The sequence below is a fragment of the Anolis sagrei genome, chromosome 2 (genome assembly GCF_037176765.1).
Source record: "Anolis sagrei isolate rAnoSag1 chromosome 2, rAnoSag1.mat, whole genome shotgun sequence".
Classification (NCBI taxonomy): domain Eukaryota; kingdom Metazoa; phylum Chordata; class Lepidosauria; order Squamata; family Dactyloidae; genus Anolis; species Anolis sagrei.
Genome location: NC_090022.1, coordinates 162,239,784 through 162,267,563, shown reverse-complemented (window position 1 = coordinate 162,267,563; position 27,780 = coordinate 162,239,784). Strand labels below are relative to the sequence as shown.

General features: G+C 41.9%; 1 protein-coding gene across 1 annotated transcript in view; it reads right to left on the bottom strand.

Annotated features, from left to right (window-relative positions):
* LOC132768036 (A.superbus venom factor 1-like) overlaps positions 1-27,780 on the bottom strand; it is a 79,736-nt gene that overhangs the window by 6,531 nt on the left and 45,425 nt on the right. The window contains 14 exon segments of the mRNA XM_067464014.1: positions 2,698-2,773; positions 2,775-2,785; positions 4,851-4,940; positions 7,414-7,519; positions 8,447-8,487; positions 8,490-8,534; positions 9,775-9,866; positions 14,359-14,413; positions 17,378-17,528; positions 18,169-18,327; positions 19,481-19,644; positions 21,197-21,347; positions 25,496-25,591; positions 26,330-26,492. Coding sequence (XP_067320115.1) covers positions 2,698-2,773; positions 2,775-2,785; positions 4,851-4,940; positions 7,414-7,519; positions 8,447-8,487; positions 8,490-8,534; positions 9,775-9,866; positions 14,359-14,413; positions 17,378-17,528; positions 18,169-18,327; positions 19,481-19,644; positions 21,197-21,347; positions 25,496-25,591; positions 26,330-26,492 — 1,400 coding nt within the window.

Below are 27,780 nucleotides of genomic sequence, written 5' to 3'. Positions count from 1 at the left end.
CAGCATAACAATACACACAACATTTCAAGCAAATCAAAACGTTAAGCAATAACAGTAAACAATAAGACAATATACCATAACACGATAAAACTAGGTCCGGGCCAAATGTAATAGGTACAGATTAAAAAGTGCTGAGTATGACAGGTGAAAAGTAGGGTAAGTGCAATGTGCAAACAATCTTAAATCTATACTAAAGGGCTTCTGGGACATATTGCTGGAGTTTCCTATTCTGGAAAGGCACACCAGAACAGCCAGGTCTTCAAACTCTTCCTAAAGACTGCCAATGTAGGGGCTTGTCTGATGTCCTTGGGGAGGGTGTTCCAAAGTCGGGGGACCACAGAAAAGGCCCTGTCCCTCGTCTCCACCAGACGCGCCTGCGACGCAGGTGGGATCGCGAGCAGGGCCTATCCAGATGAATGAAGAGAACGCATGGGTTCATAGACGGAGATGCGGTCACACAGGTAGGCAGGTCCCAAACCGTTTAGGGCTTTGTAGGTGAGCACCTGCACCTTGAATTGGGACCGGAAAATGAACGGCAGACAGTGGAGCTCCTTGAACAGGAGGGTTGACCTCTCTCTGTAAGGAGCATCAGTTAACATCCTGGCGGCCGCCCGTTGGACTAACTGAAATTTCCGAGCTGTTTTCAAGGGCAGCCCCACGTAGAGCACATTACAGTAGTCCAATCTAGAGGTGACCAAGACATGGACCACCCCGGCCACTTTGTCCTCTAAAGCACTTTATACTGATTTAGGCCTGCTTGTATTTCTCCACTAATGCCCCACTTTCTTATTTTGTCCATGTCCAGCCTTATTTTTTTTAATTTCAATGACATTTGGCCTAGCCACAGATTTTAAAGGTGTGTTGTGCTATTGTTAATGTTTATGCTATTGTGTATGTGATTTATTTTAATTGCTTGTATTGTTGTTGTTATTGCTTGTATTGATGTATTGTGGGCTCGGCCTCATGTAAGCAGCACCGAGTCCCTTGGGGAGATGGTAGCGGGGTATAAATAAAGTATAATAATAGCATTCTAGTTAGGCTACTGCCTCATTCAGAGATGTGAGACAAGGTCTTTTTGGTGGCTGCTTCAAAGCTATGGAGCTCCCTCGCAAGACAGACCAGGATGGTCCCATTTCTGCTGGCCTTCTGCAAGCAGGTCAAGAGTTTTCTATGCCAGCAGGCATTTGGAGAAGGATAATAGGCACGCTGCTGGGGAGGTTGTGGGTAGGATTTTTTAGGGGGGGGGGGGGAGAATGTGTGTTTAAAATGCATTTTAATTGTACTTCTTATGTTTTAACTGTATTTTTAATCACACACACATTATTTAATGTTTTTAAATTTTTATATTCACTTTGTTTTAAATTGACTTAAGTGTGTGAAAGTAAGCTGCCTTAAGTCCCCTCATGGAGAAAGGTAAGATTATTATTATTATTATTATTATCAAGATAATAATAATAATAATAATATAATAATAATAATAATAATAATAAGAAGAAGAAGAAGAAGAAGAAGAAGAAGAATTTGTTTGTGTCAGGAGCGACTTGAGAAACTGCAAGTCGTATGATACATTTTTTAGATGTCTTTGTCTCCATAGTTGTTGCCACTCTGTTTCATTTATTTTTATCCCTAAATCTTCTTCCCAGACCTCCTTGAGGGTGTTATTAAATAAAACTATTATAAGTTAATATGGAAATGGTACCTAACACCAGTAAGAATAGCAAATATAAATAAAAACTATTCAAAAAATTGCTGGAGAGGATGTCAAGAATCAGAAACATATATACATATGTGGTGGCAATGTAAATATGTAAATAATTTTGGGGGGAAAGTATTTAGAGAAATAGAAATTATAATAATATTAAAATAGAAAGAAGTCCTAGTATAGCTTTATTATCATTATATAATAATAAACAATTGAAAAAAGAGGATAAAGATGCGATAACAAATTTATTAACAATAGCAAGACTGTTTATAGCAAGGAACTGGAAAAAGAAATAAATATACAAATAGAGGAATAGAGGTACAAGGAAGTTTGGAAATTGGCAATAAATGATAAGTTGACATGTATATTAAAAGTTAAAAGAGTTATATGGAAACAAAGTGATTTTGATGATGTATGGAGAAAATTTATTGAAAAAGGATTAAAAAATAAAGAAGAAAAGTTACCTCCACAAGAAGAATTGAAATTTTGAACAGATGATCTGTAAAAGCTGTGGCTTGGGAGGGGGGAGGGGAGCACAGTGGTGAGGGATAGATAATATGTATAAGCAGAAAAATAACATTAGATGCCAAAAGTTAAAGCATGGTAGGTTGTATTGAATAATATGTATCTGCTATAAAACAAACAATGTATAACAAATGTACTGAATCATGATAAAATAATAAAAAATATCATTTAAAAAAAGAGAAACTGCAAGTCGCTTCTGGTGTGAGAGAATTGGATGTCTGCAAGGACGTTGCCCCAGGGGACGCCCGGATGTTTTTTTTGATGTTTTACCATCCTTGTGGGAGGCTTCTCTTGTGTCTCCGCATTAGGAGCTGGAGCTGATAGAGGGAGCTCACCTGCCTCTCCCCGGATTCGAACCTGCGACCTGTTGGTCTTCAGTCCTGCCGGCACAGGGATTTAACCCACTGCGCCACCGGGGGCTCCAATAATAATAATAATAATAATAATAATAATAATAATAATACACTCACCGTAATCTACTCCTGGTTTGCAGGCCAGTTGAACTCGTAGATTCAGATCGATATCTTCCTTTACATTGTTGAGCAAGGGAGCAGCTTTCTTTGAGGGAAGAACACAAAGGAAGGAAGACAACAGAAAGTACAACACATGATCCCTGTTTTTGGTTGCTCCAGAGAGTAGGGTTAGGTGTAATGTTTTTATGTTACATGAGAGTAAATTTCAATTGAACATTAAAGAATTTTCTTTAAAATAAGAGCAGTTTAGTATTTTTCCTTAAAAGGTGTGGGATCTGCTTCTCTAGAAGTCCTCAAAAAGAGGACAGATAGCCACCTGCTGGGGATGCTATTTCTGAAGATCCTGCACTGAGCAGTGGTTGAACTAGATGGCCCATGAAGATCCTCCCAGAAATTTGGTGTTATGGTACTATTCTCAAAGTGCCTGTGAGTAAGTCAGAATGGGGAGTACTGACTCTTTGAAGAAATGGAAGTGACAGCGCACAAGGACATTTCTTCCCACACAGGCCCGTAGCCAGGATTTCGATTCGGGGGGGGGGGGGGGCTAAGTTTGATTTGGGGGGGGGGGCTGAGTCTGGGTGAAAGAGGGTCTACCCTAGCAAACCTTTTGTTTTGTTACCCCAATACCCCCATACATAAGAGATATATTGAGCATAGTGATCAGATCATGGGTATGAATAAACATAACAGTTAAAATAATGTACCAGTAAGGCCAGGGGGGGCTCAAGCACACCAAGCCCCTCCCCCCCCCCCCCCCCCCCGGCTACATGCCTGATTCTATGATTCTACAGTACTCTCAACTAGGGGTGTGTACAATTTAGTTTTTGTGTACCATATTCAGAGAATTTGGTGGATTTGGTTGCCGAATACATGAAAACTAGCCAGGTACATGGAAACTGAAGCCTTATTTATACCCCGCAGCCTGTGGGCAGAGCAGTCTAGCAAACCAGGAAAGCTGAGGCTCCTCCTTTGCTTTCTTCCCCCGCAGCCTCCTCCATCCCCGAAGGCCCTCCTCCCACTCCAGCTTGAGGCAAATGGGAACCCGCTTTCCCAGCAGCACTTTGTGCAGCGCAAGCATTGTGAGCTTTTAAAACCATTATTTTTTAAAAAGTTATGGTAAAAATTCCAAAAAATTAGTGGATTGGTGAAATGTTCTGAAACTTGGTAGGCTTGAGGAGTAAATATGGCCTACAGGTAAGGCGAGTTTCATGCTGATAGACTTAAAAATAATGGAGAACTGGGCCTCTAAAGTTTCCCCATTGGAGCCAATGGACTGAATCTTTCCGGCATGAAAACCGAAACCTCTCCCAAATTTGGGAAATTCCCTAAAACAGAAGAGGGGGGCATCCAAAAACTGGGCAGAGGATTTGCCAAATTGCATACCCCTACTCTCAACCCCCTTTTCCTTCTTTCTATTTCTCTCTCCTCCCTCTGAGCTTATCTTTCATACATTTAATGAACTCGTCTGTCTCCCTCCCCAAAAATTAAGGATTCCTACTACTGGAGTACCAGCAAAACATTAATTCGGTTTAGGTTATTTTGCTGGTTTTTTGTCATTACTTACACATAACTCAAAGAATGGCCTTCCCTAGTATCAATCCTTCAACACATTTTCAACTCAGCATGGTCAAATGTGCAGGGTGAGTGCAATGTAGTTCAAAACATCTGGAAGGGGTCAGTTCTGGGCAGGCATGTAGCCGGGGGGGGGGGGGGGGGGGCTCGGGGGGCTTCAGCCCCCCCCCCCCGAAATTTGCATGGTGGTTCACGAAAAGGCCTTACTGGTGCATTATTTAAACTGTTATGTTTATTCATATCATGATCTGATCACCATACTCAATATATCCCATATGCATGGGGTATTGGGGTAACAATACAAAAAGTTTGCTAGGCTAGATCCTCTTTCACTCAGACTCAGCCCCCCCCCCAAACTCAGCCCCCCCGAAACCCCCCCTGAAAAAAAACTCAGCCCCCCCCCCCCCCGAAACGAAATCCTGGCTACGGGCCTGGTTCTGGGAGTACTGCTATTGATATATCCAGAATCACAATCTCTATATCAGAAAACACAACATTCCAATTTTCTTATATTCACTCTGGAAAAAAAAATCTTGCTTCTGGGTGAGTAGAAGTACCATCTTTCGACCCCTTCTTACCTTCTGCGCATCGGCAAACATCCCCATGGCATATCTTACTTAAGAGACCACTTTCTTTGGGAAGATGGTAGAACTTGATACACTGCTCATCTGAAAAAGAGGAATGAAAAAAAGATGCCCTTTAGTTCAAATGGAGTACACTTTAAGAAAGGAGCAACTTAGGGAATACATAGAATATCGCTGAGACAACTTACTGCTCCCCATATAAATGTTAATAACACATCACTCAGACTTTATGTATCAGAAATCCAATTTTTGGATTGTGCATTTTTGCATGGTAGTGGGTTGGAATAGATGGCCCTTGTGGTCTCTTTCAACTCTTTTATTTGTGTTTGCAAAAAAAAAAAAACTTTGCTAAAGAAGAGGAAGTCTTGGTTTTATGACTTTCCCTCAGATAGCGATTTGCATCTGGCGTATTAGGTCAACATACTTCTTTTTATGGAAGATGTTTGAAGATGTATTGTCTAAGGCTTTCATGGCCAGAATCACTGGGTTGTTGTAGGTTTTTTCGGGCTAAATGGCCATGTTCTAGAGGCATTGCCATAGATGCAGGCGAAATGTCAGGAGAGAATGCCTCTAGAAGATGGCCATAGAGCCCGAAAAAACTTACAACAACCTGATGTTTGAAGAGTTAAGCAGGGTCCTTAACCAGAGTGGGTCATAGATAAAGGTAAAGGGTAAAGTTTTCCCCTGATATGAAGTCCAGTCGTGTCAGACTCTGGAGTGTGGTGCTCATCTCCATTTCTAAGTTGAAGAGCCGGCGTTGTCCGTAGACACCTCCAAGGTCATGTGGCCTGTTGATCTACTCACATTTGCATGCTTTCAAACTGCTAGGTTGGCAGAAGCTGGGGGTGACAGCGGAAGCTCACGCTGCTCCCCGAATTCGAACCTGCGACCTTTCGGTCAACAAGCTCAGCAGCTCAGCGCTTTAAAACCACTGCACCACCGGGGGCTCCTGAGTGGGTCATGGTGCTCTTTTAAGAATCACTTTAATTTCTGAATTCATAGATCAAGGATTTTTTTTTGTCGTGTCAGGAGTGACTTGAGAAACCTGCAAGTTGCTTCTGGTGTGAGAGAATTGGCCGTCTGCAAGGACGTTGCCCAGGGGACGCCTGGATGATTTGATCTTTTTATCATCCTTGTGGGAGGCTTCTCTCATGTCCCCGCATGAGGAGCTGGTAGGCCTGTTTGATCAAGAAAAAATTTGTTTCTAAATTCGATTCTTAATTGGGGTGTTTTTTTGTTTCGATATTTAAAATATTTACAAAACTTTCCAAAAAATGTTTTGTTATTTACGAATTTTCGTTATTATTTACAAAACATTTTAGAAAAAAAATTTTTCTTGATCAAACAGGCTAAGTGTGAATGTTGCAGTAATGGTCACCTTGATTAGCATTGAATGGCTTTCTCCCACCCTGGACATTCCATAGATAATATTAGATGATATATAACTCACCATTTGCCTAGACCTCTGAGGATGCCTGCCATAGATGTGGGCAAAATGTCAGGAGAGAATGCTTCTGGAACATGGTCATACAGCCCTGAAAAGTCACACAAGCCGGATGGCGCGCGAGAGGCCGCTTGTGAGCGCGCGCGCGCCATCCAATGGGCTCCGGAGGAAGAGGAGGAGCCAGAGCCGGATGGCGCACGGAGGCCGCTTGTGAGGCCCGCGCGCGCCATCCAATGGGCTCTGGCTCCTGCGCCCCCCTCCTCCTCTCCTCCTCCTCTTCCTCCCAGCTGAGGAGGAGGAGGAGGAGGAGGAGGGGGGCGCAGGAGCCGGAGCCCATTGGATGGCGCGCGCGGGCTCACAAGCGGCCTCCGCGCGCCATCCGGCTCTGGCTCCTCCTCTTCCTCCGGAGCCCATTGGATGGCGCGCGCGCGCTCACAAGCGGCCTCCGCGCGCCATCCGGCTCTGGCTCCTGCGCCCCCCCTCCTCCTCCTCCTCCTCCTCCTCTTCCTCCCAGCTGGGAGGAGGAGGAGGAGGAGGAGGAGGAGGAGGAGGAGGAGGAGGGGGGGGGCGCAGGAGCCGGAGCCCATTGGATGGCGCGCGCGGGCTCACAAGCGGCCTCCGCGCGCCATCTCGGCTCTGGCTCGAGGAGGAGGAGGAGGAGGGGGGGGGCGCAGGAGCCAGAGCCGGATGGCGCGCGGAGGCCGCTTGTGAAGCGCGCCGCGCGCCATCCAATGGGCTCCGGAGGAAGAGGAGGAGCCAGAGCCGGATGGCGCGCTCAGCAGCAGCCTCCCATGCCATTAACGAGCGGAGCTTCAGCTCGTAAAATACATGGGGCTGCTGCTTCGATATTTTTTAAACCCTTCCGGGTTTAAAAATATGTTTTGATATCGCTTCGGATATGCAAAAAATAACGATTTTAATACGAAATAACGAATTAACGAAACGAAACCGACAGGCCTAGGAGCTGGAGCTGATAGAGGGAGCTCATCTGCCTCTCTCCAGGATCAAGGGTGGGGGTGGGAGAAGAGACTGCCAGAAACATCTCAAGTGGCTTAAGTGTATAGCTGGCCTTCCTTGTGCTGAATCCACTGAAAGAAGTGTGATAGCCATTACCTAGATTATAATAGTTGTACACCTTCACGGATGCTGGCTGAATGAGACCAACTTCGAAAAACTGGTGAGCTTTGAATTGAACACATTCATCATTTAAGTGAGAGACCTGTGATGGGGAGAGAAAAGGTAAAATAAATTTTTGGGTACCATCCTGCCAACTGAAGCTTTTCCCCTACAGATTTCCTGAGCTATCTTGAGGAAATTTTGTTTGAGGGGAGGATTTGACTGGGAGTGCTTCCATAATGTCATTGTTTTAAATGGGATCAAAAGTTCATCAGCCTCAAAGACATAAGAAGAATGGGTCATGCACTTCTGAGAAACACTAATAGATCAAAATGATCTGTACATTCAGCCTCGCCAATAGGAACCTATCAATCACAGGGAGAAATGCAGGGCCTGGCACTTTGGGCATATATTGTGTTCCACCCAATGTTTATAGAGAAATATCAGAATGTTTCCTTAATGTTAAGCAGCCACACTATGAAAATAGAGGAACAAATATCAATCTAAGAGAAAATGGGATTATATATATATATATATATATATATATATATATATATATAGATATATATATAGACTAGCTGTACCCGCCACGCGTTGCTGTGGCCAACCTTCCCTCCCTCTTTCTCTCCTTCCTTTCCTCTCTTTTTCTTTTCTTTCCTATTTATCTTCTTCTTTCTTCCATCTCTACCTGTTTCTTTCCTCCCTAATCTCTCTAGGGAGGGCATTCCATAGCCGGGGGCCACTGCTGAGAAGGCCCTGTCTCTCATCCCTGCCAAATGTACCTGAGACGAAGGCGGGACCGAGAGCAGTGCCTCACCGAACGATCTCAAGGTCCTTGATGGTTCATAAGGGGAGATACGTTCGTACAGGTAAGTTGGGCCAGAACCGTTTAGGGCTTTATAGGCCCTAAACTCTAATCTCCCCCCATTCCCTCCATTCAAATTCATTCCATTGCCTTAATTTACAATCTTTACTGCAACACACCAGATCCTGTCTAGCTGTTTTTATAATTTATCTACTCCAGCTTTACCTTGTCCAAGTAAATAACAAAATTTCCTCTTTCAGAGTATCTTTGTTAATTTCATATTTGGCGATAAATCTGTCGACTCCTTCAGAAGCTAAACATTGGAAAAAAGTACAAAAGACATTGTTGATACATGGTATACTCCATCTCACAAGAACAGAATTGGATTTTCATTTCATACACAGCAAAAATTCAAAGTTATTTCTCTTGTTTTACCGGGTTTGGAACAGAACCTCGATGACTGAAGATAGTGCAAAGACAACATGGGGGACCGGGAAAATGGGTAAAGTGCAATGACCAGGTCCCAACGATGGCCATAGTGGGGCCTGGGACTACTCATTTCAAGGGCCTATTAGAGAACTATAAAAGATCTGGTCCGGGGTAATAGGTCCTAACTAATGGCCAGGGCCTGGGACTTGTAACTAATCATTGTGAAAGGCCTCATGAATCCACTAAGTCTTCAAGTTCTTATGAAAAGAGAGTGATGGAGCCTGTCTTATCTCCCTGGGAAGGGTGTTCCAGAGGCCACCACCAAGAAGGCCCCCTCTCTCATCCTCACCAACCATGCTTGGGACGGTGACGGGAGTGAGAATAGGGCCTCCCTGATGGATTTTAGAGTTCATAGAAGGAGATGCGTTCACGGAGATAAGTGGGGCCTGAACCATTTATGCTTTATAGGTCATAACCTGCACCTTGAATTTGGCTCAGCAACTTACCAGCTTTTTATGTGCTGCTTTTTGTGTGAGAAACTTGTTTTCTGCACAGAAAATGTTATATTGCAAATTTTGCACCAAAATGCTATCTTCTGTGCAAAACGATTCACAAAGGATAGCTGCCACACTGTGAATAATCTTGCAAAACTATGCCAGTTTTGATGACTTTCTTAGAATAATGAGAAGATTCATTCTTTTTAGAATGAAAATGTACACGCCAACTACACATGTCAGTTCCTTCTTAAAATGCCACATTTTCCCAGGATTTTTAGTCCACATTCCCAACAGTTTCAATTATATTTAACTTAATTGATCCCATTCATCCAACCAATTATGCCATTTCTTCACTCCTTCCTCTTTTCCCTCCTCTCGTTCATGGTTAATTTTCCACTGAATGTTCCCTGCTGGCTGGGGCCCATCTATAGTACAATAAAAAGGATAAGATTTTTTAAAAATAAAATATAACTGTACAGAATTATCTCTGGGGAAAAGAACTAACCCTGAGAAATTGTGGTTTTTATATTTTATCTCAAACTCTTTCTGCAGGTGCAATTTTCATATTCAAAAGCTTTTATTGAGTGCAAAGTTAAGCAGTCATTTCTTGCATATGACAAGACTTACTTACCCTATTAAGGTCACTAAGATCAGGTGCAAAACCAGTGAGCATGGAGACATCAATGATGGACATTGTGGCATCAACTTTACCAAGATACCTAAAATCAGGAGCAGATAAAAATGGCACAGAAAGATTTTAGCACTGGATTTGCTTTCAGGCCAGTAAGACCGGTTTTTCATATTTTCAAAGTGATTCTGTCTGTTCTGTCACGCACTGGGCCTGTAATAATTGTCTTTTGAAATAGGACGTGCACCTTGTGCCCAGCGGGAAGCCAGGACCCCACGAAAGAGGCCCTCAAGGATTTTCCTCAAGAAATGGTCTTTAGATGGCTTGAAAGGTTAAACAAAATCCTTTATTATTGAACAAATTAAACAGATATTTCTCAAATCTTCAATGAGTCAAACAAATGCTTCAAGGCTTTAAATCAACTGGTGGCTTCCTTAATCTTGTCCACAAGGGACAGGCAACTGCCTTCGTTAATTGTTCTTATACTTTGAGAGGAAAACCCTTTTTTAACCTCTCCCAGGCTGTCTGTTATCTAAGTTTTGACGGTGTGGGATCTACTACTGATTCCAAACTGCATCTTGGAACCGAGTAAACCTACCAGACAAAGCTTGTAGATTCTCTAGCTGGAGTTTTTTGGGTCTGTAAAGCTGTTTTCCCTCTGGAATTTCTTTAAGACTTTAGGGCTGTTTCCCTCAGATGCTGTAAGGCTGAAAGGCTGCAAGCTCCCAGCCAGAGCTTTGGGAATTTCCCCCCAGAATGTCTTGTGAAATGAAGCTTTTCTGCAGGTGAAGCTTGTCCACGTCCTCTAACTTAGCTTTCCTCACTAAGACTAACTAAAAATGGCCCCCTCTTCCCTTCCCATCTCCCTAGGAGAAGGGGCGGATCCAAACTTAACAATGATAGACAGGTGGCTTGCCCTATGACTGCAAACCAAAGGAAGCCACCTTTTTTTTGCAGAATCCCTGAAACTTTGGAATGCATGCAAACACTTAATAGAAAGAAAATAAAGTTGGAGCTCCTGGTACAGACATACCAGCACACTGTTAGAAAAGTGAAAAGTGAGATCTAGCACATGTTTATTGATGAATGCCCATGGACTCACCAAGACATCTGCACTTGATGAACAAAATAATTCTGGTAAAGACTTATAAAATGTCCAAACCTGTGCACTTCTGTCCAAACCTGTGCACATGTCCAGATACATTACACTGCCGTCTTGTCACAAGAATGCCAATGTGCAGATTTGACAAATATGGATTTAATATGATGTGTGGGAATGAATGGAAGAATGGAAGTTGTATGGATGGAGTTAATAATTTTGGAAACACCAGTATAATATTAAGGCCTGCAATAACTAACTACCTGCTTTCTGGCATGTGATTAAAACCTGTTAATGAGATCTGAAGAGTAAACTCTGATAAGAATTGGGACAGTGATAACAGAAATGTTTGCAACATTCCTTATGTTAAGAAGGAAGTCAACATAAGATCAACACCAATCAAGCAGATCAACATCTGGCCAGGAAACTGAGATGGAGCCAGGATGGAAGACGCCTATCATTCAACTTTGGGACTACATCAGCAGAATACAACTTTGCAACTTTGGGACTACATCAGCAGAATATTCCTATAAAAGACTCAGTCTAATAATGCTCAAATTGTGACCGACCTGAGGAGTCTGGTTCACCCACTATGCTCTGCTCCATGGGAAGGAAAAAGATAGAATACCTATGGATAGTGGCAGATCTGCACGGGAGCAGTCTGGTCACTTTGGGGCTTCTTTCTTAAGGGAAGAGGAAGAAGTGCACCTTTGGAGTCTTAGATTTTGTGCAGGGAGTCAGGTTCTGCAGTATGGGAAACAGGGATCTGGTCCTTGGCATTTTTCTTAGGAAAGAAGTTTTGGCATTTCAGTGTGATTAAGTTATGGCATTATGGAAGTTTGGGAACTGTATGTTGGCAGGCTGCAGGAACACAAGGTCTGGTCTAACAGGTGCTTCTCCAAGGAGGGAGAAAGGATATGGTAATATTGGGATGCATGTGGATGAATGCATGTACATGTGTGTGAATGTTGAGTGAAAATGTAATTTCCCTTTGTTTGTTTGTTAACCAGTGTAATTGTAAATCCAATATAATTGCATAGAATCTGTATGTCCAATGTCAATTCTTTGTTTAAATGTCTTTCTGTAATCTGATATACCCTCTCACACTGGAAATTGCTATAAAAAGAACCTATGTTTCAAAGTCATTGAAAAGTCATTCATGACAGTCCCACCCAGTGTTTTTAATCTTTTTATCTATTAGATTGGACCTGACCACAGTGATTGACTTTTGTGTTGTAAACATTGTGATTTTATAGTGTTAAAGTGTTATTTATAATGGAATAGTACTTTATTTTCTTACATTTTATTGCTGTATTATTTTTATATTGATGTATTGTTTTGCTGGGCTTGGCTTCATGTAAGCCGCCCCGAGTCCCCTTGGGGAGATGCTGACGAATTATAAATAAATAAATAAATAAAAATTATTATTATTAGCTGTACCCGCCACACGTTGCTGTGACCAACCTTCCCTCCCTCTTTCCCTCCTTTCCTCTTTTTCTTTCCCTATATCTCATCTTTCTTCCATCTCTACCTGTTTCTTTCCTCCCTTTCTTTGCTCTTTGGTTACATCCTTCCTTCCTTCCTTCCTTCCTTCCTTCCTTCCTTCCTTCCTTCCTTCCTTCCTTCCTTCCTTCCCTCTTTCCCTCCTTCTCTCGTTACTTCTTGACTGTCCCTTCCATTTAATATTGTATTTATATCTTACATAGAAAGAAGGAAAGGAAGAAGGAAGGAAGGAAGGAAGGAGGGACAGGAAGGGAGGAAAAAGGAAGGGAGGGACGGAAAGAAGAGAAGGAAGGAAAAGAAAGAAGGAGGGACAGGAAGGGAGGGAGGAAGGAAGGAGAAGGAAGGAAGGAGGAAGGAAGGAGGGAAAGAAAGAAAGGAGGGGAATGAAGAAAGGAGGGAGGAAAGGAAATGAAGGGGAAGGAAATGAAGAAAGGGAAAGAAGGAGGAAAGGGAGGGAGGAAAGGAAGGAAAGGAAAAAGGAAGGAGGGACAGGAAGGAAGGGAAGGAGGGAAAGAAGGGAAGGAAGGAGAAGGAAAGAAGAAAAGGAAAGAAGGGAAAGGGATGAAAGAAGGGAAGGGAGGGAGAGAAGGAAGGTTCTTCATTCAAGCACCATGGACCTTCTTTGCCTCCTCCTCCTCCTCCCCTTCTTCCTTGCGTGGAGCACTCCATTGCTGCTGCTGGCACTTTCCAACAGGGAAAGGGGGAGGAGACTGCTCTCCTGACATAGGAGGGGAAGAGAAGGGGCTGCATGTGGCAAGCCTCTACCTCCACTCCACTCGCTTGTGTGTGTGTGTGTGTGTGTGTGGCCATGCACGTGTGCCTGGCTTTAACGGCCACTGTTTCCCTGCGAGGGGGAAGAGGGGGCATGGCCATGGGTCTCGGTAGACATGCAGTTTCTCCTTTGTGGACATGCAGTTTAGAAGTTCTTTCTGCTTTTTTTCTCATTGTTTTTTGAGTGGAGAACATACATTGGGTTGTTAGGGACATAGTGTCCAAATTTGGTGTCAATTGCCCCAGTGGTTTCTGAGTTCTGTGAATAGCACAAACGAACATTACATTTTTATTTATATAGATTATCATTAAGGATCATTATTTGTATAAGGTGAACAGCTTGCCTAAATGCACAAGAAGCATTTGGCTGGCTTTTATGTAGTTGTCTATTGCCAATCATCAATTGGGAATCACATCACATTTGAAAATCTGCAGCACTTAAAATCAATTGCTGTCCTCACTTTCTCCATTCATTATAGGCCAGGCATGTAACCGGGGGGGGGGGGGGGGGGGGGGGCTCGAGGGGCTTCAGCCCCCCCCCCCCCCGAAATTCTCATGGTGGTTCACGAAAAGGCCTTACTGGTGCATTATTTAGGCTGTTATGTTTATTCATATCATGATCTGATCACCATACTCAATATATCCCATATGCATGGGGGTATTGGGGTAATGATACAAAAGGTTTGCTAGGCTAGACCCTCTTTCACTCAGACTCAGCCCCCCCAAAACTCAGCCCCCCCCGAAACCCCCCTGAAAAAAATTCACCCCCCCCCCCCCCGAAACGAAATCCTGGCTACGGGCCTGTTATAGGCCAAGGTGAAGAACCCCAGTCATCCAGATGCAGGAGACTGCAGTTCCCTTCAGCCTTAAGCATAAAGTTCAATGAGTAGAGATGACAAGGACTGCAGTTTGTCAACATCTGGAGGGATAAATAAACATTTTTTCTCCATTCAAGGCAAAATGGTGTAATCTTGCACATAGAAGGCAAAGGTGACAGTTTATCAACTTCAGTGAATCTTTTTTCCAAGTGCTGCCCTTTAGTTTCTAATGCGTTCTTCTCTTCTCCAACCAGTTTGGGCTGGGAGTAGGATATATTCAACTGCTTTGCAAATGAGATATCTTGAACTTGTGAAAACAGAGAACCTTTAGGGACATGTTCCTTGTAAAGCAGTACTTTCTTTTCCTTCAGCTAAATCTCTGGCACTCTTACCTGGTGCAGATTTTCATCTTGACCATCTGGAGGGATCCCTTTAGCTCCTTCTGACCTAGAAATTGTTAAGACAAAGAGGGAAAGAATTAGTGTTCATATAACCTCCCAGCTACTACAAAGATAACCCGCTGAAGCCTAACCCTGCCAAGACGCAAGTGTGTGCTTTCTACCTACGCAACCGTGAAGCCGACAGGAAATTGAAAGTCACCTGGGAAGGTCAAGAACTTGAACATTGTTTCCATCCTAAATATCTCGGTGCCACCTTAGATCGAACACTAACATATAGGAAACACTGCTTGAACACCAAGCACAAAGTAGCTGCACGCAATAACATCCTGTAGAAACTTACTGGCAGCACATGGGGTGCAGACCCAAAATTAGTAAGAACATCAGCCTTAGTCTTGTCTTACTCAACTGCCGAGTATGCCTGCCCTGTTTGGCATAGGTCTGCCCATGCAAAGCAGGTGAACACAGCATTGAATGAAACATGCAGAATAATCACAGGATGTCTTAAACCTACACCTGTTGATAAACTCTACAAGCTAGTTGGCATTGCCCCCCCTGATGTGCGATGGGAAGTTGCTGCTAAATGTGAGAGAAATGAGGTTGAACACTGTGAAAGCCACCCACTACATGGCTACCAGCTTCCTCTCAGTAGATTCAACTCAAGGAAAAGCTTTATGAGAACTACCACTCCTCTTGGCGTCCCCCCAGCAACAGCAAGGGTATCCCTCTGGGCAGCTAAACCAGGAAATCCCAACTGGATGCCCCCCCCCCACCCAGGAGGGTCTTCCTCCAGGGGCAAACCAAGAATGGGCAACTTGGAAGTCCCTGAACAGACTCAGAAGTGGAGTGGGCAGATCAAAAGACAACCTGGCAAAATGGCACTACCTAAAAGAATCCCACACCTTATGTGACTGTGGAGCAGAACAGACAACTCCACATCTGTATGCTTGTCCACTGTGCCCTCATGTACAGAGGAAGAATTGTTGGAGGCTACAGACAATGCCATTGCTGTTGCCAGTTTTTGGTCAAAAGATGTTTAGTCACCTGTGCTCCTTCTATTTTTATTGGTTTTATACTAATTTATGCAATGCTTTTGATACAAAATAAAAAAACCTCCCCACAGCATTAAATGGGGCCATGTGTTCCAATGAAAATCCTTGATTGTCCTAGAAGAAATGGTCTCCATGAAAAAAGTATTCATCTGTCACCCACTCCCTCCTTTTCTGACAACCCAATAATAGGCTTCTTCTATCCTCATTGGCAGATTTTCACAAAGTACCCCAAGATCTGTTAAAGGTCTACATTCTAATTTGTGTTCTAATTCACGAAAAGGATACTTGCATGAAAGTTTGGTCTAGAATAAATCCTGGTGTTATCCTTTGTTGGCATTGTACCATTCCTTTATTTTCTGAACTATTTTGGCTCTCCTGTCTCATTTTTGTTCTCATTTACTCTGTGTCATATGCCTCTCTTTTGTCCTCTTGCTGTCCTAGCTAAGTGTTTAAATCAGGGGTCGTCAAACTTTTTAAACAGAGGGCCAGGTCACAGTCCCTCAAACTGTTGTAGGGCTGGATTATAATTTGAAAAAAAAAATGAATGAATTCCTATGCAGACTGCACATATTTTATTTGTAGTGCAAAAAAAAAACCTTTAAAACAATACAATTATTATTAGTATTTCAATGGGAAGGGTGGCCTGCTTTTGGCTGATGGGATAGGGTTGTTGTTGTTGTATGCTTTCAAGTTATTTCAGACTTAGGTTGACCTTGAGCGAGGGCCAGGTAAATGACCTTGGAGGGCCGTATCCAGCCCTCGGGCTTTAGTTTGGGGACCCCTGGTTTAAATTGTGAATTTGTACAACTGCGCTCGTATTGTTATCCCTATAAGCCCCTATATTCTTTTTTCAAATGGAAAATAAACAATTCTGTTTCATTATGGGAGTCCCTTTCATTAGTCGATTAGATTTTTCAATCTTAGCCTGCAATGCTCTAAAGAGAATAATAAAAACCCAAAAGACAAATCTGAAATTGAAAACAATCAAACAGGAAAACGGGGAACTGGTGTGTCTTGTTCAACATGCGTATACATCCTCCAGATCAACAATTTGAAAACACTGTCACTAAGTATTCTGGTACAGCTGTACCATGAGCTCCAATTTTATTTGCTTTGTATAAAATGTTTGCTTGCAGCCCAAGGTTCCTGGGATTCTGCAGATAGGTGGTTTCCTTTGGTTGCAGTCATAGGGCAAGTCACCTGTCCATCATCATTAAGTTTGGTCCTGCCCCTTGCTCAGGGCAATTGGAAAGGGAAGGGAGCCATTTTTTAGTTAGTCTCAGCAAGGTTAACCAATGTACAGGACATGTGTAAACTTCCCCTGTACAAAAGCTTCAACCTTTAAGAATTTCCAGGGAAAGAATTTCCAGGGAAGCATCCCCAAAGCTTTGAAGAATTTCCAGGAAAACAGCCCTAAAGACCAAAGAACTCCAGCTGGAGAACATCTACTGCCTTGCTGGTAGGTCCACTCGGTGTTCGAGAAGCAGTTCAACCCAGCAGCGGAGCCCACATCAGTAAGGGTTAGATTACAGTCAGCCTGGGAGAAATTATAAAGGGGACTTTCCATTTAAAGTAAAGAAGTTATTGAAGACAGTTGCCTGTCCTTCGTGGGCAAGTTTAGGAAGCTACCAGTTGCATAAAAGCCTGGAATCATTTGCTTAACTTTACTGAAGACAAGAGAAGTCTCTGTTTGATTGTTCATTAATAAAAGACTTCGTTGTACTTCTCAAGCCATCTAAAGACTGTTTGTGGTGAAAACCTCTGAGAATTTCTCTTTGGGCCCCCTGCCTTCCCGCTGGGCAAAGGCTGCACGTCCTATTTTAAAGACAATTCTTTACAGGCCCAGTGCGCGACAGAACACTAAGATTTATGGATTGTGCTACATTTGAACTAGAGGGCCAAATCTAGCATTCATTAGAAGCTACAGTTTTGATCAAAAATGAGTTACCACTCCAACTTACTCAGTTCAAGGGGTTCAACACTAACATCAAGGGTGAATTTCTTGCATTGAGCTGCATCTTCTTTCATCTGTGCATTATACAGTGTCACAACTGTCATTGTTGCTTTTCCTTGGCCGGAGGCACGAACAGTGAAATCTTCATTGAGCTTGGTCTGAAAAACAACCAGAGTTAGTATCCCCTTCTAATGGATTCTCACAAATTGTTTGATTTTATCTAATAGTGTTATTATTACAGAGATGATATTATTCTAGTACCCTGCTTTAAAACAATATGTTTAAATCTTCCTCAAACACACATGCCCTGCTTTATAGAAAATTGTAGCCAATCCATTTTTAAATACACAGGTCTACCATTGCCCTAGGTGGTTGATCCTGATCCTGAACTCCATGCAATAGTTAGCAAGTGCCTACAAGACTGCCTTCTTGGGTTTACCTTCCATGTACCATGAAAACAGGGAGGAGTCATATCAGAACTACATCCCGCTAATATTATGGGCTGTTTACAGCTATATTATAAACACCTTCAGGATAATTCACCAAATATAGAATATTTCTTGGAAAAGCAAGAACTTTATTAATAGTAGCATTAAGCCAACTGCACTTTGGTGGAGATATGCAGGACACTTGCAAATGAAACCATAGACAGCAGAATTTAACCGGACTTCAGCCCTTCCAATAAGTGGATAAGAAATTTAAATAAAACATGAACAACTATTTCCGGAGCGGAAATAATGTATATAGCCTGCTCATAGGTAAAATAAATAAATTATACTTGCTCCAAAAGTGCTATACCTCTGCTGTCCTGGTCAGAAGGGCACCTTCATTGTCGATTACATAACTAATTGGATCTTGACGTTCTGGCAATTTGATGGCAACCTTCAGGTTCAATTTCTCATGAGAAGGTATGTCAATCTCGTACTGGGCAAGAGCTTGGAACACCATGATGGTTGCCTGAAATGGCAGGAAGAAAGGGGAGTCAGTTCACCTTGAAGAGAATAGGAAGCCAAAGTCTGGTGCTAACAACAACAACAACAACACTTTATTTATATTCCACCCTTCTCACTCTGAAGGGGACTCAGGGTGGATCACAGTACACAGACACGGCAAACATTCAATGCTGCTTTGTATGGACAATACACAGAACAGAAAGGATGTTGTTGTTTCAACTCGGTGTCCAGCTGCTTTTGGTGCCACTGAAGGTATTTACAGCCACAGGGGGTGCTGTCGCTCCTTCCTCTATGACAACCATCAGGATTTCCTCCTTCCTTTTGGTCGCCCAGCATTTTCTGATATTCTTTCTTTATGGAGTCGTACAATACCTCTCCCGCTTTTAGTGGTAACTAATTTCTCTAATTACAGCTAAAGCTTTTTTAGACTGCTTAGGTAAACAGTGAGCAGGGCTGACAGTCAGCAGCTCATGTTGACCCGGGGCTTCAAACATGCAAGCTTTCAGTTGACAGATCTTATAGGTGCTGGTAATTTGCCAGCTGTGCTAAACCTCTGGCTAGGGGGTTACCGGGGGCTTGTAGGACAAGCATAGCAGTCCCACACTTCTGGTCACATTTTCTTTAATGTACTTATGACTGCAGCTCCAGAGTTGACAGCATGGTTTTGGACTCAGACTTCAACACTGAAGAGAGGCTGAACCATTCCTATTTTTGACAAGCTACTTTCTTTTCCAAACTTACTACTTATTCAACTTTCAGATTGAAACATGCAAGTATTTCTATGATAATGGGCAGGGAGGACTTTATTGTATTCTTTCTTTTCTGCATAACTCCCTTCCCAAGGCAAGAAAGCTCATGCTATGGGTGGCTGAGATTGCCCTCACTCAGGTTTAGCAATCCCTGTAATTGGGCTGTACCACTTGAAACTGCAGGTGTATGAAAAAAATCTCTCCATATGGTATGTCAGAGAATACTCCATCTTAAATACTGCCTTAATTACATGCTAGTTTTATATATGCAGGGAATTGTTCTGTATGGAAGCCCCAACTGCAGACTAAAGTGGAAGGACCGGATAGAGACCAGATAGCAGCCTGAAATGAAAGTTAGTTTTTAATAGGAAAATGCCAGTCACAGAACAACAGAAGTGAAATGCTTGCCTGGGTTTGTCCGTATGTTCCTCCATAAAATCTCTGCTCCGTCAGCCATTTAACAATATTGCCAGTGCCCCCAGTCCTGTGCATTTTCAGCAAAGCCAGCAAGGCATAGGAGGTGCCTTCAATGTTGTAGGTTCGGGCATTATATTCTTCCCACCTGTTATTGCCTAAATATATAGAAAGAGATATTGGCTGAACAGCTCTTCAGGGCATATGAACTCATAGTCCTAAACTTCTCAATGCCCTTGAAATACCATCATTCCCCATAAGAAACAGACTGTCACCTACCTCTGGATTTTAAAGTCCCTTTCTCTCCAACTACTACCTAGCCATTGAAATGCTTCTACAATGCTGATAGAGTTAGCTATAGATATTGAAATATACACATGTATACTCTGAGATATCTGAATCATTCCAAAAATGTCATGGTAATTAAGGGGGGAATGAGCTGTTTTCAATCTTTTCTGCTAATGGTAACATGGGCACTACTTAAGAAAACCATGCATTAATGAGCCTGGATCTTCAGGTTTCGGTGGTGACCAGGGGAGCATTTGCACAATTAAAACTTGTGCGTCAGCTGCGCCCGTACCTTGGGAAGTCTGACTTGGCTACGGTGGTCCATGCTCTGGTTACATCCCATATAGACTACTGCAACGCACTCTACATGGGGCTGCCTTTGAAGACGGCCCGGAAGCTTCAAATGGTCCAGCGTGCGGCAGCCAGGTTGCTAACAGGAGCTGGGCTCAGGGAGCATACAACTCCCCTGTCGAATCAGCTCCACTGGCTGCCAGTCTGCTACTGGGCTCAATTCAAAGTGCTGGCTTTAGCCTATCAAGCCCTAAATGGTTCTGGCCCAGTCTATCTATCTAAACGCATCTCTCCCTACAAACCCCCCAGAACCTAAGATCGTCTGGGGAGGTCCTGCTCTCGATCCCGCCTGCTTCGCAGGCACGTCTGGCAGGGACAAGAGACAGGGCCTTCTCTGTGGTGGCCCCCTGGCTATGGAACTCTCTCCCCAGGGATATTAGATCAGCCCCCTCCCTCCTGACTTTCCGAAAAAGAGTAAAAACTTGGCTTTTCGAGCAAGCATTCGGAACCCTGTAGTAAACAGACAAACTAGAGTTGGAAATTGACCCAGGAACAACCAAGACAATGTAACAGATGAAGATTTGAATGAGAGGACATAGTTTCTTTTTAAATTGTTATTATGCACTGAGGTTTATGTTTAATTGCACTTAATGTTTTTGCTTTATCAATGTATGTATTTTGTTTCGGCATCAAATTGTGCCAACTGTGTATACCGCCCTGAGTCGCCTTCGGGCTGAAATGGGCGGGATAGAAATAATGTAAATAAATAATAATAAATTAGATATAAGGTATTTCACATAATTTTCAATGGATCTGCCCAGGAGTTTAGCAGAATTCTCTGAGTCAAGGATATCAATGCAACTTTGTATAGGCACCCAGAGCAGAAGGAAAACAAATAAATAAACTGCAGTCTATTAGACAAATGATTAAGTGATTCAGAGCCTTAGAGTGATTTGCACACATTATCTTGAGAAGAAATTTTAGAATGCAAATTTCCACTTGACATGGGCAGCCTTTGGCTTGGCTGCTGCTCACACAACAGCCATGACTAGTTTCACTAGTCTTTCATTCAGCTCCTAACAGAAACTGCCTGTCCTTTTCATTCTGTTCAGGGTCTTGCTCCAAAGGTACCTGTTGATGCTGCCATGAGGACTCTGTCATCTTTCAATCTCCCTGCCAGGGCCAAAGCGTAGGCTGTCAGCGCTGTGGTATAAGGCCTTTGCAGTGTTTTATATTTCTTCAGTAAATAATTAGCAGCTTTATTGATGCTGTTATTTAGAACCTACATTGAAAGTTGCAGTGGGGAGAAGAGAAAGATGGTATTCATGTGTTAGGGCAATTTAGGAAGCATATTTCAATCATGAGCAAAAATGTAATTCCCTTTTGTTTGTTAGCCAATGTAATTTGTAGGTTGTGGATTCAATGTAGTTACATAGAATCTGTATGTCTGTATGTCCAACGTTGTTCTTTGTGTAAAAGTTTTGATACACTTTCTCATACTGGAAAATTACAATAAAAAGAACCTATGCTTTAAAGTTATCCACCCAGTTCTTTCAGAGCAAAGCTTGTCTGAATAATCAGAGAAACATAGAGTTGGAAGAGACCTCATGGGCCATCCAGTCCAACCCCCTGCCAAGAAGCAGGAAAATTGCATTCAAAGCACCCCTGACAGATGGCCATCCAGCCTCTGTTTAAGGTTTTGAAATTTGTACATTTTAGCAAGTTGCTTAGGTGTGGTATACCATCTGTGGAACATTTTTATCCAATTTTCTTTTAAATCTGTTGCATATGTATATTTTAATTTTTTGTTCCACATCTGCTCCCACTCCCTCATTTGAATTGGTTTTCTTAGATTTTGGGCCCATTTTATCATACAGTTTTTTACCTGTTCTAAAATGTATAAAACGGTTTCTGATAAGTGTTGGAAATGTTCAGAACAAGTTGGCTCCTTCTACCATATGTGGTGGACTTGTAAAGAAGCAGTAAAGTTTTGGAGGGTAATTCATGAAGAGACACAAAAGATTTTAAAAAGAACTTTTATAAGAAAACCAGAGTACTATTTGTTAGGTTTCACAGATTTAGATTTACAACTGACGGAATAAGAGGACAAACTCTTTACATATATTACGACCACCGCTAGAATTGTCTTTGCTAGAGAATGGAAGCAAGGCTCAGTTCCACCCATACAGGAATGGATGGAGAAAATCAAAGAAATAAAGGACATGGACGAATTGACTTTTTTGTTGAAGAAAAATACAGGCAAGATAATAAAAAGAATGAATTGGGATAATCTCCGTGACTATCTGGATAATTTGGGAAAAGAAAAAAACAAGAGAGACAATTTTATTATGCTCAAAAACTCTTTTTGTATTTTTGAGTAATAAGAAAACATTATCCAAGAAGATGGAATAGAAGTCATCTTGTGTGTGTGTGTGTGTATTTTTGTAGTTTATATTTTTAAGGGTTTCTTAAGGGTTTTATCTAGGATGTTTTCTACTTTTCTCTTTTCTCTTTTCTTCACTTTTCTATACTTTATTGTTCTCACTCTTTCGTTGTATTCTATATAAAATTTAATAAAATTTCTTTTAAAAAAAGGTTTTGAAATTTGTAACATCCCCCTTGTTCTCCTTTCTCTCACACACACCCATGATTCATCACTAGATGACAATAGTATCGGCTGCATTATCCATATGCTAACATTTTCTTTCTCTGATCAGTTCCAACACCAACTGCACTGATCAGTTTTTATGTCTGGCCGGTACAGTATCTTAAGGCTTTCACTTCTGAGAGGAAAGAAGTTTAGAGGCAGCTCTACTGGGCTCACTTGGATGTGAACAACATGAAGAGTTTGGGTTTAATTAAATTAAGATCCAGTGCAACGAGAGATAGGGCCTTCTCAGTGGTGGCCCCTAGGCTGTGGAACGCCCTTCCCATGGACATTAGACTTGCACCATCTCTAATGGTATTCCATAAAAAAAGTGAAGACCTGGCTATTTGAGCAGACGTTCGAATAATTAGTGCAATGATTGGTAATGAACATAGGAATATGACAATGAACGACGATTCTGGACTATGTTTTTGTTGATGAGATGATATTGAATGGTTATTGTAGTAATTGTTTATTAATTGTGCATAGTGTTAGGTTATTAACTGTTTTTATATTGTACTATTGAATTTTTGCTGTCTTGTTTGTTGTACACGACTGTGAGTCGCCTTTGGGCTGAGAACAGCGGTATATAAGTAAAGTAAAGTAAAGTAAAGTAAATAAATAAATAAATGCAACCCTGAGACTGGTAATTTGGTGAGAGAGACCAGAGACTTTCTCTGGCTGGGAAATTGTCAATGTCCTCCATAAACTGCAAACTCCAGGATTCTATGGGATGCAGCCATGGCAATCAAAGGGGAATCACAGTGATGTAACTGTGTAGTGTGAAAAGGCTCTATATATCTGTAACATGGACAGATTTATAGTGAAGGCTGTAGGTTACATTACTTTAACCCTGTTTAACAAACTACAATATGCTTTCCCATTTGGCAACCTCATTTGCGGAAAGTGAAATAGAAGAAGAACCCTGCGTACAAGAAGATGAACTTATGAGAATCAGTGTGGTATAGTGTTTTAAGCTTTGGACTATGTCTCTGGAGGCCAGAGTTCGAATTTCCTCTTAGGCATCGAAACCCATTGGGTGACTCATGCTCTTTCAGCCTCCTAGGAAGACAAAGATAAACCCCCACAGAACAAATCTTGAGAAGAAAACCCTGTGTTAAGTTTGTGTTAGAGTTGTTATTGGTTGAAAATGACCTGAAGGCACACAATAGCAACACAATTTGAGCACACTCTTGGCCACATTGTATTTCTCCCCATGGGTGCCAGGTGTTGGTTTTTAATTTTCTTGCAAAATGATGCATCTAAGACTACATATGGAAAAAATTAGAGGGGGGGGGGGAAATAAATCTGCACCTTCATCAAAACAAAAGCAGAAAGTAATACAATCATAAGACTTCTCTAAGATGTTTCATCAAAGTTCACGTGGGCATCATTCCTGTCTGTTATCTATCCTTTTCTTTTGACCCATTCCAAATAATTGGTGAATAATTCATAGAGTATATAACTATTTGTGTAACAGATTAAAAAGCAAAAACACTCACGTTACTGTGGGATGGGAACCATGTGACCTTCCAGATGTAGTTGGACTGTAGTTCCGAGCAGGAAAAGCCAATGGCAAGGAATGCTGGGAGTTATGGTCCAACAACTTCTGGATGGCTACATGATTCATTTCCTGGCTTTGGATTGAGAATGCAGTGAGTTGGGTTGGTCATGGCTCTTGAGAGACTGTAATGTTGAAGACAAACTAATGTATTGATTAAAAAAGGAACAAAATGGGAACGAATAAGGTATCTATCTATATAAATAAAAATGTAATGTTCGTTTGTGGGATTAACAGAACTCAAAAACCACTGGACGAATTGACACAAAATTTGGACACAAGACACCTAACAACCCAATGTATGTCCTTCACTCAAAAAAATTATTTTGTGATTTGGGAGTTGTAGTTGCTGGGATGTATAGTTCATCTACAATCAAAGAGCATTCTGAACTCCACCAATAATGGAATCCAACCAAACTTGGCACACAGGACTCCCATGACTAACAAAAAACACTAGAAGGGTTTGGTGGACATTGATCTTGAGTTTGGGAATTGTAGTTCACCTACATCCAGAAAGTACTGTGGACTCAGACAATGAGGGATCTGGACCAAACTTGGTACAAATATTCAATATGCCCAAATATGAACACAGATGGAATTTGGGGAAAATAGACCTTGACATTTGGGAGTTGTAGTTATTGGGATTTATAGTTCACCTACAATCAAACCCCACCAACAATAGAATTGGGCCAAACTTCCAACATAGAACCCCCATGACCAACAGAAAATACTATGTTTTCTGGTGGTCTTTCGTAACCCTTCTGATACCCCCTTGTGACCCCCTCCCAGGGGTCTCGACCCCCAGATTGAAAAATGCCACCTTAAGGCCATCCAGTCCAACTTGCTTCACCAGGGCAAGAAAACATAATCAAAGCCCTCCTGACAAAGAGCCATCCAGCCATAGATAGATATAGATGATTCACACACACACACACATGTATAGGACAGATATAGTATCATAGATTTGAAAGAAGGACAATTATATGTCGCATGTTCCAGAGTAGGCAAACCAGACAATCTCCACATCAACACTGACAGAGAAACAACAAGAAATACTGTTTACCCACAAGCAGAAAGAAATTACATATATTAGAAACCAACACTTTCTCATTACTTTATTTTCCAGATCACCAGACTGGGCCACAGCAACGCGTGGCTGGGGATGGCTAGTTTATAATAAATTGCCACCTCTTGTGATCTTTCTTGCTACAGATGTACTTACATTGACATGTCTCTCACAGAGGCTTCTGGATTCCATCAATGCAACCAGGACGAAAGCTGTTAATGACACCTCTGGTTCAGCACCCTTATAGCCTCCCTAAAAGGAAGCAGAAGACAAAAGAAAGCACAAATCCAATGCAGGTGACAGACTTTAATGGAGCTCCTAAATAAATTCAGCCCTTTTGATAGTTAGAGTGAACATTTCATTGACACAGGGCCCTTCCACACACTCCTATATCCCAGAATATCAAGACAGAAAATCCCACAATATCTGCTTTGAACTGGGTTATCTGAGTCCACACTCAGATAATGTGGGATTTCCTGTCTTGATATTCTGGGATATAGGGCTGTGTGGAAGGGCCCACAGAATCCTCCAACAGCCAGTGCTGAAACTAGATATTTGCGCTAGGTTAAATGAACTTCACAGTCCTAGGCGTCTTAGTCAAAAATCCCCACTTCTTCTCCATTGGATATATCCACTGCTTTAACTTTTTCGACATTCTTGACTACTCTTGTGTAGAACATTTTCAGTATTATGTTTTAATTCTCCTCTGCCTCTTTCCTGCTCTTCTCTTGTCTACACCTGAAACAGCCTTCAGTTTTCTGGTGATTCAATTTCCTTTTTCAATTCCTCTGAAAGCTACCTTATCTTAACTGTACATAAATTACTCATACGTTGTCTCCATTTTCCCATCAGATTCTATTACTACTTTTATTTCCTTTTTTGACCCATTATGTCTATCTGGTACAACACAGCCAGTTACTTAATATCAGTTTTATGTTCTTCTGGATATAAAATCCCCTGGACTGCAGAAATAGCAAAAAGAAAGCATACCACCATTTCTCCATGAATCACAGGGGCATCTTCACTGAAAATCCCATCTGGCTTTTGCCTTTCCAGAATCAGCCACTTCACACCTCCACAGACAACCCGGTCATCAATAGTCGATACAATTTTGGAAGCCAAGGAAAAGACCTTCACTACATACGCTGTTAGCCTGCAAGATAAACAACATACATCAGCTGAGATTTATTTAATGGTAGTAAGAATATTATTATTATTTACGGTATTTCTATGCCGTCTTTCTCAGCCTGAAGGCGACTCAAGGCAGTTTACAAATTGGCAGCAATTCGATGCCACAACAGTCATGAAACACAATTAAAAATATTAGCACACATTATAAAAATTATATAAAAGTCAGAGACTAGAGGCTAGAGAGTACATGCAATAAATCTGCAGAAAAAAGAGAATCATGTCCATGAAAATGTAGACAGACTGAATGTATTCTTTAAAAAGCCAAAAGTGTTTTGGCCAATTTATTTGTGTATGGGCCAAAATTGGGATTTTCAAAGAATGAATTCTGTCCATCGACAAGTTAAGAGTTTACTTTGTTTTGTTGTTGGCTGGAAATTGCCTTATAATGGTTTGAAGCTTTAAAACAATGTTTGCCAATTTCCTGAAAAGTGTGATCCAAAAGGGAAACATGCCTTTATTGGAAAAGTTAAAGCAAGAAAGACCTCGTACCTTATAAAAGAAAAACATACACACAAAAATGGCCTCTCAAAAATGGGGGAAAAATACCTATTACAAAAGAAAACCAGATATGCTGGATCACTCCAACAACCACCATGTCAGACTACACAGAGAAGCCATTGAAATCCACAAGCATGTGGACAATTTCAACAGAAAGGAGGAAACTATGAAAATGAACAAAATCTGGCTACCAGTATTAAAAAACTCTAAAATTAGAACAGCACAACAACAGAGAGGAAACAAACAAGGACATCTAATCACCTCTCAACAAAAGATTGCTCCAGGCACTGCCAGGCAATCAAATGCTAATCAAGGTGGTCAGTTGAAACATTCACGCCTACCTCCAGCAGACAAGAGTCCTTTGTCCCACCCTGGTCATTCCACAGATATATAAACCCATTTTCCTAGTTCCAATAGACCTCACTACCTCTGAGGATGCTTGCCATAGATGCAGGCGAAATATCAGGAGAAATGCCTCTAGAACATGGCCATATAGCCCGAAAAAACCTACAACAACCCTATGCTAGGCATTCTTCCATATAACCCAAAATAATGACGCAATTCTACTTGATGTGAAATAGCTGTGTCCTTTGAAAACTTGGGATTTGTAGATTTGTTAGAAGCTCCTGAGCAGCTCCTTGGACTTCACATGGCCCACTTGGGCTGTACTGTTGTGCCTGCAGTCGTCGGCAAAAGGCAAGGCGCGGCCTCTTTCCTTCCTTTATTGGCACCCATCAGATGGGAGAAAGTGC